Genomic DNA, 13967 nt, shown 5'->3' with positions numbered 1-13967 from the left:
TTGCCTAGAAAATCCCATGGATGGAGGAGCCTGGAAGGTTGCAGTCCATGGGGTCGCTGAAGGTCGGACACGACTGAGTGACTTCACTTTCACTTTTTACTTTTATGCATTGGGGAAGGAAATGGCAACCCACTCCAGTGTTCTTGCCTGGAGAATCCCAGGGACGGTGGAGCCTGGTGGGCTGCTGTCTATGGGGTCGCACAGAGTCGGACACGACTGAAGTGACTTAGCAGCAGCAGCAATGACATCCAAGGCTCTAAAACCAAGTCCAAATGTCAAGTCACAGGCAAAGTCCTGTCTTTCTTCCTCTTTTTCACATTTGGTGTAAAGTCAACTTTCACTTGCCCTGAGGACTTATGTCAAGCCTCCTAACTTGTCTGTAAGACTTCAGGTCCTCTCCACACCAATTCAGCCTAACACTGATGCTTAAGGGAGCTTTCTAAAGCGCAAGACATTTCTTTCTTCAAATGCCTTCATTGGTCCCTAAATGCAACCAGAATAAAGTATAAACTTCCTGCCATGAAATTCAATGTCTCCCACAATGTGATTCTGGCATAACTTTGCAGGCCAAAGTGATATGACCCCTTCATAAACTGTATGTTCCTGCCAAATCAAGCCCTTATTTGTTCCCAGCTTTACTTTGCCTTCTATGTCTTTACAGGTAAGCATAGCTCTAGGCAAATAGGAGACATTAAATCAATATCAGTTGAAAGACAATAGAATCTAGGTGGGAGTATACAATACACTGTAAAATTCTCTCAACCTTTCTGAATGTTTGAAAACTTTCATAATCAGAGATTGGGAAAAATATTAGCCCATGTAAGATGAAGGAATGAATCTCTTGGGAGCTGGGTTCTCCTCTCCAGATAACCATACAGGTACAAGAAGATATGCCAAAGGGTCTTTCTGACAGATGAGTAACAAAATATGGAGTTCCAAGAGGGAAAGGAGGAAGAGCTAGCCCTGGGATGCCTAAATAATTATTTTGGCCAGTAAACAAGACTAGCAATTTAAAGACTGCTACTAACTAGAATCAGAACACAGAGAAAAAGTCAGAAGATAAGACCTAAGGATACCAGAAAGATGTGATGCTAAGAATTTGCTTTTTCAGGTTAATGCATCTAAGGACATAGTGAGTTATTCCTCCCACCCCCATCTTGCTCTCAGATTCTAGATTAAAGCAGTAAAAGTAGAGCATGTGGTTTCATTCAAGGCAGTACCTGCAATATTTCCAAGAGAGAGGAATCTCAATACTCTGGTTTTGGTTCAGTTATACCCAGCAGCATAGGTTTTATGTAGAAAGCATCTGATCACTTTCCTGTGAACTCAGTCTATTGCTTATATCTTTGAACTTGCAACTGCATAGCATGAAAATTCAAACCTTATTACTGATTTTGACCAATAAAGTATAGTTCTTAGCCCTCTTACAGCTTACCCCTCTCCCAAATCAATATAGATATTAACAATTTGTTCTTCTAGAGGCATCTTTCTAATTATGCATAACTGTATTCTTGCTTGGAGAATTCTATGGACAGAGGAGCCTGGGGGACCACAGTCCATAGGGTCGCAAAGAGTCAGACACAACACTTTCACACACTTCTCTACTTCAGTTCTTTTAAAATGTTCTTAGTTCAGTCCCTGAAAATCCCACATCATTAAACCCCTAGGAATGTTAAATAAACATGTTTGCTCTTTAAAATGAACTATACTTCCTATTAAGAATGGGTCAGTACCTATTCAACTTGGATATTAGGAGAAAGATATAGGGGTGTCTGATGTTATCTGGGGCAGTAACTAAGTTCTTCCTCTCTTGCTGTCTTAATTCCACGCACAACAGGGTAATATTCAACACAATTTTCCCCTCCAACAAATCAAACATTTTCCAAAACAAAAAGTCATTAACCAAATACTGTCATGGTGTTTGCATCTTGTTCCCCACCCCCCCAAGGGGAGTGAACTGATAAACCCAGGGGATTTCCCTTAACACTCTTCTAAGTCATTTGAACTGCCTGTCAGTCAAAGCTCCCTTATTTCTCAGGCTATAAATTAAGCCTAGTAGAACTCCACTGTAAATTAGTTTATAAATGGGATTCACATATATTGTGGAGCCACTTATGCCCATCCCAAAGAACCAACTCCTGTAAAAGAAGAATAAGACTGCTTCTTGCTAAGAACACTTGCATTACATTATAAAGGGTTTCCACTGGACTTAGATTAGCCTGGAGTACAAATATAGAAAGCCTAATCAGCTAAAGGGTTTTGACAACTTTTCAGACTTACTCATATGCTAACAAAGCCAGTGCGGTTCCTTTCCCAAAAGTGTTCCAATCCCTATTTTGAACAACTTTCTTAAAAGTATTTTTTCAAGTTAATCAAAGTCCCATTGGATTTTTTTCTCCTTAAATCTCTGTTCTTACTCATCCCACAACAACAAAAAAGAAAAAGTTTTCATTGCACATTTAAGGGGAAAGGACAAGTATCTTTCAAATGGAGAGACAGAAGCTCAGTAAGCATAAATAATTTGCTCAAGGTCACCACTTAGCCAAAGGCAATGCTAGGATTCAAATCCATACATATGCCAAAGTACTTTTTTTTTTTCCCCCAGGACATCAAGGAGATCTAAAAGGTACTGGATGCTTCCATTTCACACACATCTTACATGTCCCCCTGGCTCCTATGAATTCCCCTGCAAGGACCATATGCACTTGGCAGGGAGCTCTTTCCACCTGCCCCATGGCCTTGGTTTCCTCCTAGTTCTATATTCCAGGAAAAATAGCCTTTTCGTGTGCCTTCCTTCCTTCGCTCAAGCCAAGTCTCCTTTTGTGGGACACGCACTAATCGAAGGCATTTTCCACTTTCTTCCATAAGATCCATGAAATCATAACATCCCAAAGAGACTTGCTGAAGGAGGAGGGCGTGTCCCTCCCACCCCTCTTACTGAGAATGACTGAGGACCCCACAGCTTGGAGCTTCCCTGAAGCGCGCATGGCTTGGAAGAAGCCCAGGGGCGGTGTCTTCAAATTGCATTAATATCAGGAGCCTTCGGGGAGCGTGTTCCCCGCTGAGCGCACGCAAAGCAGAATTATCCAACTTGGAAACTACGAGCCAGCCAAGATCTCCCGACCCCATCTTACCCCACCGAGCTTTCTTCGTTTTCGGTGCCAAAGGCTGATGAGACCGCCCTCCCGGAGCCTGTGAGTCCCGGGGCTAGCGACCCCCGCAGAGCCGCGCACTTACTCAGGGCAGACCGTGCTCCTCCCGGCTTCGGAGTGCACGGAGAACCGATCTCTCAGGGTTCCCGAGTCTGGAAGAAGTAAGGCGGCCTTCTCCCTCGCCCCTAGCAGTCCCGAGTGTCCTGTAGACCGCGAGTTTTTGAGTACCCCTCTCAGGAGGAGGAGACCCACGTGACCTAGACCTAAGGAGCCAGAGGTACGTCCCCACCCATTTCTCCTCGCGACCTGGCCGCGCCCCATCAGCGTTTTTCCATCCTGAAAGAAGCCAACAATCTCAGCGTGAGATATTAACAATGAACCGAGGAAGATTGACCGTGCGGTGCAGCTCCATTTGATTTTTTTGTCCTTTGTGCGTTTTGATTTTCTCTCCCACCTTTTCGAAGCTGCTATCTTAGAATTTCCACAGTATTTTGAAATAATTTCCCCAAGCTGGTGCTTGCATTTTGTTGTTTGCATCTGGAAGCAGAGTGGTATTTTACTCCCCCTGTTGAAATGCCCAACATACATTCCTAGATAGTTATTCCACACGGTAGTAGCACTAATGTTGGGAGCGCACTGAGAACCAGCTCTGTGTCAAGTGCATTCTCTGCAGTACTGCATCGGAGTATTAGAGCAACTGGATGTACCCTGTGTTATAACTGTCCCCACTTTGCACTCAAGAAACAGAGACTTGGAGAGGTTAAGTAGCCCATTCAGGGCCATCCCTTTTAAGGGGCCTACCTGAGTAGGTAGTTTTAACAACCATTAGGTTCAGGCCATTGAGCCGGACGCTGGGGGAAAGACAGAGGCTTGTTTAAGAAAAAGAAACAACAGACCCACCATGTTGTCACTTGTGCTAAGCTCGTGTCACCAAACCAAGACTTAATACCTAACCTAGTTGCAAGTCCAACCTTCCCTCCCTTTTAACATACTCTCAACTAATCAGTCTGGAATTCCCTGGTCAGCCCCAGTGAAATAATTCACCTGGTAGACTCTTTTGTCCCCCCAAAGTAGGCAACCTTGCCTGAAATAATTCATTTTTTCATTTATGACTTCCTGTCCCTCCCTTTCTGTGCCTTTAAGAACCTTTGCTTTTCTGCAGCTTTTTGAGACTCCTTTCTTTTTGTTAGATGGGATGCTGCCCAGTTCATGAATCCTTTAGTAAAGCCAATTAGATCTTTAAATCTACTCAGTTGAATTTTATTTTCTTAAGACTAAAAAGATAAGGAGATTGCAGGAGCACGGAGATAAGAAAAAATACAGAAGTGTCATCATTCCCATGTCCCCCACATGTCCCATGGTTCAGAAATGGCAATTATGAAAGCATCTTAGCCAAGCCACCTGACTTTGAATCCTCGCTCTGCTCTAGAGCTACGAACTCTGATCCATTGTTTTTAAAGATGGCCAAAACAAGGTCACCATGCTCCTTTGCAAGGTGACTTAGCCATTCCTCCCATCAAGAGGTGAAATATCTCTTCCCTCCCCTTGAATCAGAACTGGTTTTGGCACCTGTTTTGACCATTAGAATGTGGGCAAGTGCTGGTTCCTTCCTAGGATCAAAAGGCCTTGCAGTTTCTACTCTGAGACAGCCTCCTTGGGACCACCGTGACCAGAAGCTGGTATGGCCCCTGTAGAGTGAGAGGTCAGGTGCAGGAGAACGGAGGCATTTCAGGGACAAAAGCACCAACTGGGAGCTTGGTGAGAGAAGCCACTGGGACCTTCCAGCTCAGCCCACCCTCAGCAAGAATGCAGCTGCATGCATCAGCAGTGAAACAGCCCAGCCAGCCCACCAATTGGGAAAAAATTCACTGTTATTTTAAGTCACTTCAGTTTGGGGGAATTTGTTATGCAGCTAAGGGTAACTGTAGCATTAACTTTCGGATCTGGAACAAATTTCTTAATGTCACTGAGTCTCGGTTTTCTCATAAGTACGTATTTTATTGGGTTGTGGTGGGCACTAAATGTAATGTACCAGAGTATGTACTGAGGCCATCACTATGTGCCATCTTATGCTTTCGAACTGTGGTGTTGGAGAAGACTCTTGAGAGTCCCTTGGACTGCAAGGAAATCCAACCAGTCCATCCTAAAGGAGATCAGTCCTGAGTGTTCATTGAAAGGACTGATGTTGAAGCTGAAACTCCAATACTTTGGCCACCTGATGTGAAGAACTGACTCATTGGAAAAGACCCTGATGCTGGGAAAGATTGAGGGTGGGAGGAGAAGGGGATGACAGAGGATGAGATGGTTGGATGGCATCACTGACTCAATGGACATGAGTTTGTGTAAACTCCAGGAGTTGGTGATGGACAGGGAGGCCTGGCATGCTGCAGTCCATTGGGTCTCAAAGAGTCAGACACAACTGAACGACTGAATTGAACTAACACTATGTAAGGAACTAAATTCTACACACTTATCTTTTTCTGGAGAAAAATTTCATTGGTGGGAAAAAAGTTATTTGTTTAAGACCAAGATCAGACCACCTTTAACAAACTATTAAATAAAATAGATTCAACCTTCCTACCTTGACAAATATGACTTTGTCGTGACCTGAAAGACCAGATTCAAACTCCTTGATGATCTGCACCTCCATTTGGTGATTCAGGAAGAGCTGTTTACATAGAGGTGCCTCTTGTTAAATACCTGATTGCTTGCATTGTAAGTCTGGGGAGCCCACCTAAATCAGCATCTCCTGAAGTGGGTTTAACTGAAGTGACCTATTGTCAGAACTAAGAAACTGGTTCAGCGAGATAGAACAGTCTACCAAGTGAACTTTTGGACTGTGAAACTTCTTGAGGAAGTTTCAAAGGCAAAACTGTAAGGAAGCCAGATTTGCCACCCTAAACTGTGTTTCTTTGGCAAGAGGATTATTTTAGGTTGATTGTCTTTAAGAAGCAGAAGACTCGGGAGGTCTTTTAAAAAAAAAAACTCTTCCTTAACCTGCCTAAAAGAATTTAGATCAGGGACCTGGTCCAGAAAGAGCACCATCACCAGAGATATCTACAAAGAATACAGGTTAGGGGTGGTATAGAAACTGAGTAGGGCCTTAAGACCAAACATTTGCATAGCAAACATTTGTTTACAAAACATTTGTTTTCTTCTCCTTGTGAATTTCCTTTCCTTGTTTTGAGATCCCAAATTCCTACTCCCTTCTCCTTCTCTCTGACGGCATGTAACTCTTAAATTACCTAACTCGTCTATTCACCTCATTTTTCTTACGGGACCTCTGTCTGTACATAATTAAATTTGACTTTCTCCTATTAATCTGTCTTATGTCAGGTTAATTCTTACCAATCAGAAGAACCTAGAATGAATTTATTTTTTTCTTTTTCCAACAGTGACATTCACAGGTTCTGGAAGTTAGGATTCAAACATCTTTGGAAGGAGTGGCATTATTCAGCCTATTGTAGTCATAATGCAAATTATATTTTTTACTAGAAGATGTGGTCAAAATAGATTGAAAGCCACTGAATTGGAAGTCTTCTGAATTTTTCAAGTAAGCTGTATCACTTATTTTTTTTTTAATCATAATTGTAATACATGATCCTTATACAACTATGAGGCTATATTAAAAGATCAGATAAAAATCCCATTGTGACTCCCTAGAGATAACCAAATGATATATTTTTGTCTAATTTTTATCTGTACAAACATATGTTTAAAACAAAATTGAAATCATACGGAGATACGTGTTCTTCTGTAGCAGTTAGCATATTATAACCCAATTATTTTCACACACTATTAATTCAAAAATATATTAATGGCTACATAATGTTCAATTATATGAGCATACTATGATTTAATCAACCATTTTCCAACATTTGGTCATTTGGTTTGCTTCCAATTTTTCCTTGCTATTAATTCACTAAAAATAATCCCCTGCAAAAGATGAGGGGAACTTCTGTAATAAATGACCACAAACTGGGTGCTTTAAAACAACAGAAATTTATTCTCTCACATTTCTGGAGAGGTCTAAAATCAAGACGTTGGGAGGTCAGCTTTCTCCTGAAGATCTGGGGGAGGATCCTTCCTTGCCTTCTCCAGCTCCCAGAAGTCCCTCGAATTTCTTCCCTGGAACTGCATCACTCCAGTCTCTGCTCCACATTTGCGTGGCTTTTTCTCTGTGTGTCTCATGTCTTCTCTTCTTTCTATGCAGACACAAGTCATGGGATTTAGGACCCACTGTAATCCAATATGACATTGTCTTAACTTGTTCCGTCTACTGTGCTTAATTGCTAAGGCGTGTCCAACTCTTTTGTGACCCCATGGACTGTAGCCCACCAGGCTCCTCTGCCCATGGGGTTTTCCGGGCAAGAATACTGCAATGGGTTGCCGTTTCCTCCTCCAGGGGATTTTCCCAGCCCAGGGATTGAACCTGAGTCTCCTGCATTGGCAGGTGGATTTTTTACTCAGCCACGAGGGAAGCCCGTTCCATCTACAGAGACCCTATTTCCAAATAAGGTTACATTCTGAGATTCTGGGTGGATATGAATTTTAAGGTGGGGGGCATTAGTCAACACACTACAGTCCCTGTGGAAAGGAGGGTACAACTTGGAAAGATACTTAGGTACTTTGAGAGGATTTGGGGATGGCTCACCATGGCATGGGCAAAAAGGATGAATCTATACATTTTCATGAAATAATAATTTCCCTGTCTTTATTAACATCCATTCTGCAGAGATCTGCGGCTTCCGAAATGACCCATTTAGAGAACCCATGAGCAAATTCTGTTTGGAAACCACATTTCAATGGAGGAGATCATCTGTAGGCTGTGCTTGCATCCAGACTGCACAGGTATAATCAGCAATTAAATGGGAGAGAATTGGTGTGTTTCTTTCTTTAAGGACAAATGTATTCCTTTTCTATACTATTCACTGACTGGCTTATTTTGGCATAGCTGGTCAAATATTTCTAGTACTTTAAAGAGTATTTCTTTACATTTCTTTCCAAATGACCATACATGTAATCAACTTAACAGCTGAAAAAATCAAAATATATGACATGCAGAGGAGGATCAAACTGCTAGAAATAATATTTTTAACCCATTCCTTGTATCAAGAGTTCTCAAAGATGGGCAAAAGAGTGGCTTTGTAGAAAGATTGGTTAAGGCTTCTTCTCTGATTGACTTTTCTTCTTTTTTGTAATACATATTTATTTGGCTCTGCCAGGTCTTGGTTGCAGCACTTGGGATGTTTGGTCTTAGCTGCATCATGCAAACTCTTAGTTTCAGCATGTGGGATATAGTTCCCTGATCAGGGATTGAACCTGGGCCCTGTGCATTGGGAGCATGGAGTTTTAGCTACTGTACCACCATGAGGGAAATGCTTTTCTATGCATCCAGATACAGTGGAAGACACTGGGGGAGAAGACACAATTCAGTATCTTTTAGCACAATCCAGAGGGAAGTCTCTCTGATTGGCTTTTCTGAGAGCAGCTTTAAATTGGCCAGTTGTTTGGTCCAGATGACTTCAGGCTTCTCCTGAGCCCTGTATTCTCTGTACCTGAACATCCTAGGGGAGGTTCTGGTTTGTTAAGCCCTGGTGGTTCAGAGCATGAGTTGGACCCTGGTTCAAATCTAGAACCTGCCATCTGGTGACCTCAACCAAGTTATTTAATCTCAGCTTTTTCTTTCATTCATGGTAAATAATAATATTAGCTATCTCACAGTGTTGTTAAGAGGGTGAAATGAGAGAGTGTCCATAAAGTGCTTGTCATATAGAATGGGCCCAAGAAACCGTAGCTATAGCAGTAGTGATGATGATACTCTGTGCGACTCAGTCTGTGAGATTCCAGGCCTGTGACTGTCATGCTTTGACTCACCCTAGACACTGAGTTGCGTCATCTCGCCCCGTGTCTCCCACTGTATCTGGACACATAGAAAAGCATGTCTCTCACTGATCTGTGACCAGAGCTTTGCAGTCTTACTTTCCAACTAAGAAGACACAGAATAGCCCATTTCCACAACTCAAGCAGATAAATACAATTCCAGACATCTTGGCTTTCACATTTGTAGCTGCTGCTACCAAGATAAAGCAGACCTAGAAGGAAAATCAGAGGAATTAGCCTTGTACAGAGCCATATCCCTGTTGGAAGTGGCTGTGTCTTTCCCTTCACTTGTCATGACTTCTGCCATTGCTCCTTTTAAGTATTGTTATGTATCTTCTATGGTGCCTCATGGCTTGAGAACACAGCTCGGAGGCAGCATCAGAAACAGGAACAGTCTACCCATTGTATTGCTGTTGTTGTTTAGTTGCTCAGTTGTGTCTGACTCTTTGCGACCCCATGAACTGCAGCACGTCAGGCTTCCCTGTCCTTCGCTATCTCTCAGAGTTTGCTCAGATTCATGTGCTTTGAGTTGATGATGCCATCCAACCATTTCATCCTCTGTTGCCCTCTTGTCCTCTTGCCCTGAATCTTTCCCAGCATCAGTGAGTTGGCTCTTTGCATCAGGTGGCCAAAGTATTGGAGCTTCAGCTTCAGCATCGGCCCTTCCAATGAATATTCAGGGTTGATTTCCTTTAGGATTGACTGGTTTGATATTAACTTGCTCTATAAACATGTTGCTTCAGAAAAGAAGTCAAATGTGTCACATTCACACACTTGCAAAAAAAAAAAAAAAAAAAAAAGTCATTGTGCTATGAGGAGAGGAGAGCAGAATGGATCCTGTTCTGCCATCAGCTTTGAGGAGTAGGCCTAAGTGGTGATGACCCAGCTGTAAGGCACAAATGCATGCCCTGATAAATTGATGGAAACAGTCTCCTTACAGTTAGTAAGGAAGGGCCACCTCCTAAAAACAGCAACATACTACAGACTCAGGGAACCTGAGGATAATTACATGGTAATTATTTATAATAAGTGCTTCCACTCTCAGCACGATTATCCCTCCCTGGATTGCCTGTCTCCTTGTGCCTGGGTTATGTAGGGAAATAATGTCCAAATTAATCTATATCTTTTGTAAGTGAACCTATTCGCCTCTGATGATCCAGCTCCTTTTGGCAGCAGGTGTTAAATCTTTCTTACAAAAGGCATATTTTCAACATCCCTTCGGTTATAGAGAAAGCCAGCCAAACAAGACTTTGGTGGATTAAGGATGAATTATGGGATTAATATAGATTTGGCCACTAAGGACAGCAGAGCTGGCTCTGTGTAAAACTGTGAGAAATAATCACAGTGAAGCTTTGCAAGGACTCATGGTTTGCTGAACACTTTTCGTATATATCATCTCTTTAATTTGCACGCCAGCCCTGCAAGGTATATATTGATAATATGATGAACCTGCCAGTATGATCACTAAAATATCTGATTAAGGGCACAGCCCGGCTTATAGAGAAGATGGATGGGGATTTGAATCCCAGCTCAGCTGCTTATTAGCAGTGTGACCTTTGCTGTGTTAATTAACCTCCCTAAGCCTTCACTTTCTCATATATGGAAAGAGGAGAGCCCTACAGGGCTGATTTGAGGATTTACTAACTTGCACATAGAGCTAGTATGTGCAATGCCTGACCCATAGCAAGCAAGTCATTCATTTGCTGAAGGCAAATTTTACACATGATAATCAGAGATCAAAGAAATCAAGTCAGTGAAATGGCATGTGGTGTCGCCTCTTTTTCTTTTATTCAGGTTTTCTTTTATTTTCCTTTATTATCAATAGTGATTTGTTCAGGCTCTCCTTACTAACAAAATATTGTGCCTATGATTAATTGCATGATTCAATGCAGAGATGACCCAGGAAAGTGACTCTCTACCTTTCTGGTTCTATAACCTCTTGAAGACTTCCAGGAATTTCAGGAACTAAGTGATATTATAGCCTTTCTCTCAACCCTGGTTTCCTCATCTGAAAGCGGCTGTTGTAACAGCTCATGGACACCTTCTGCCCTCACTACTGTGCTTACCCCAGAGGGTGGTAATGCATGACTAAGTGAACTAAGGAGTAAGAATGCACTGGGCTAATCAACTGTGCAGTGCATGTCATGGATGGCACAGTGATCACCCGTGTGATGTAAACTGCCTGAGCTTAATTGGTCATCCTCCACCCGACACAGAGATCTGTCAGCAAAAATGAAAAGAAGTGATCCCTTCTCCTTCTCGGAAGAACTCAACACTATATTATTAAAATCTGGGCTTCTCTGCCCCAGAATGGTCAGAAGAGTTAATACCCCACCTTGCCTCTTTCTGTGTACCCAGTTGTTCATTTCTCTCAGGAAATTCTGGACACAGACAACCAAACAAATCAAAATATAGTCACTCTTCATTCTTTGTGGATTCCATGTTTGCAAATTCACCTCCGTGGTTTAGAGAACAGGGCTCTCAGAATTCCTTGCCCAAAGTCTACAAGTCTGATTCCAAAGTCTGCATGCTAATCTTTTCTGGTTTTATGCTCCCTTTGGGAAATGTCAAAGAGCACTTACAGATCTTACAAGTATAAGATAAGGTGTCAAGGAGCTGGACAGGCTAAAAGGCTATCATGCAGTTTACTACCAAGTTCTAACACAGAACTGTAAGAAAGGCATCTCAGAACTCTAAATTAAAGTCTCGTTTTACAGGTTGCTGTAAAGTTATATTTCTTAAGATAAAAAATATCTCAAATCAGAGGGAACAAAAAGTACCCATCACTGAACTAAAAAAGTATCTTGAGACCGAAAAACAAGATAGGAAGTTTCACATAGTCAATGGATCAATTTATTATAGCATGAATTACATACAGAGTGGAACTAGACAGACAGCAGTATCCCGGATTGTACTGTAATTCTCTGTGCAGCTAAGGGGCCTTTGGGACATTTCTATACTTAAACTAGGATATTTGGCCTTGGAGTACAGAATGAAGAAGGACAAAGGTTAATAGAGTTGTGCCAAGACAATGCAAACACCCTCATAGCAAACACCCTCTTCCAACAACACAAGAGAAGACTCAACACATGGACGTCACCAGATAGTCAACACCGAAAACAGATTGATTATATTCTTTGCAGCCGAATCTGAAGAAGCTCTATACAGTCAGCAAAAACAAGACCGGGAGCTGACTGTGGCTCAGATCATGAACTCCTTATTGCCAAATTCAGATTGAAATTGAAAAAAGTAGGGAAAACCACTAGACCATTCAGGTATGACCTAACTCAAATCCCTTAAAATTATACAGTGGAAGTGACAAATAGATTCAAGGTATTAGATCTGATAGTCAGAGTGCCTGATGAACTATGGTTGGAGGTTCGTAACACTGTACAGAAGACAGGGAGCAAGACCATCCCCATGGAAAAGAAATGCGAAAAAGCCAAATGGTTGTCTGAGGAGGCCTTACAAATAGCTGTGAAAAGAAGAGAAGCGAAAAGCAAAGGAGAAAAGGAAAGATATACCCATTTGAATGCAGAGTTCCAAAGAATAGCAAGGAGAGATAAGAAAGCCTTCCTCAGCGATCAATGCAAAGAAATAGAGGAAAACAATAGAACAGGAAAGACTAGAGATCTCTTCAAGAAAATTAGAGATACCAAGGGAACATCTCATGCAAAGATGGGCTTGATAAAGGACAGAAATGGTATGGACCTAACAGAAGTAGTAGATATTAAGAAGAGGTGGTAAGAATACACAGAAGAACTATACAAAAAAGATTTTCATGACCCAGATAATCAAGATGGTATGATCACTCACCTAGAGCCAGACATCCTGGAATGTGAAATCAAGTGGGCCTTAGGAAGCATAACTATGAACAAAGCTAGTGGAGGTGATGGAATTCCAGTTGAGCTATTTCAAATCCTAAAAGATGATGCTGTGAAAGTGCTGCAGTCAATATGCCAGCAAATTTGGAAAACTCAGCAGTGGCCACAGGACTGGAAAAGGTCAGTTTTCATTCCAATCCCAAAGAAAGGCAATACCAATGAATGCTCAAACAACCACACAGTTGCACTCATCTCACATGCTAGTAAAGTAATGCTCAAAATTCTCCAAGCCAGGCTTCAGCAATACGTGAACTGTGAACTTCCTGATGTTCAAGCTGGTTTTAGAAAAGGAAGAGGAACAAGCAATCAAGTTGCCAACATCTGCTGGATCATCAAAAAAACAAGAGAGTTCCAGAAAAACATCTATTTCTGCTTTATTGACTATGCCAAAGCCTCTGACTGTGTGGATAACAATAAAGCTGTGGAAAATTCTGAAAGAAATGGGAATACCAGACCACCTGACCTGCCTCTTGAGAAACCGGTATGCAGGTCAGGAAGCAACAGTTAGAACTGGACGTGGGACAACAGACTGGTTCCAAGCAGGAAAAGGAGAACGTCAAGGCCATATATTGTCACCCTGCTTATTTAACTTAGATGCAGAGTACATCATGAGAAACGCTGGGCTGGAAGAAGCACAAGCTGGAATCAAGATTGCCGGGAGAAACATCAATAACCTCAGATATGCAGATGACACCACCCTTATGGCAGAAAGTGAAGAACTGAAGAGCCTGTTGATGAAAGTGAAAGAGGAGAGTGAAAAAGTTGGCTTAAAGCTCAACATTCAGAAAACAAAGATCATGGCATTCGGTCCCATCACTTCATGGCAAATAGATGGAAAAACAGTGGTAACAGTGGCAGACTTTATTTTGGGGGGCTCCAAAATCACTGCAGATGGTGACTGCAGCCATGAAATAAAAAGATGCTTACTCCTTGGAAGAAAAGTTATGACCAACTTAGACAGCATATTAAAAAGCAGAGACATTACTTTGCCAACAAAGGTCCATCTAGTCAAGGCTATGGTCATTCCAGTAGTCATGTATGGATGTGA

The 13967-nt window shown here is 42.0% G+C and overlaps 1 protein-coding gene and 1 long non-coding RNA gene across 2 annotated transcripts in view; one reads left to right on the top strand and one right to left on the bottom strand.

Moving 5' to 3' along the window:
* The window catches only part of CPVL (carboxypeptidase vitellogenic like), a 128128-nt gene extending 124552 nt beyond the window's left edge, over positions 1–3576 (bottom strand). Inside the window, exon 1 of the mRNA XM_055590504.1 lies at positions 3238–3576. Within this exon, the coding sequence (XP_055446479.1) occupies positions 3238–3473 (236 nt within the window). The 5' untranslated portion in view covers positions 3474–3576. The remainder of the gene's footprint in view (positions 1–3237) is intronic.
* LOC129659278 (uncharacterized) lies at positions 3030–8204 on the top strand. The gene is made up of 3 exons (XR_008717926.1): positions 3030–3429; positions 6548–6705; positions 7888–8204. It is a non-coding gene; the product is annotated as an uncharacterized LOC129659278 (long non-coding RNA).
* Positions 8205–13967: the final 5763 nt, after the last annotated feature.

The sequence above is a fragment of the Bubalus kerabau genome, chromosome 8 (assembly GCF_029407905.1).
Source record: "Bubalus kerabau isolate K-KA32 ecotype Philippines breed swamp buffalo chromosome 8, PCC_UOA_SB_1v2, whole genome shotgun sequence".
NCBI lineage: Eukaryota > Metazoa > Chordata > Mammalia > Artiodactyla > Bovidae > Bubalus > Bubalus kerabau.
Note: the sequence above shows the minus strand (reverse complement) of the source record. Positions and strands in the feature narration are given on the sequence as shown.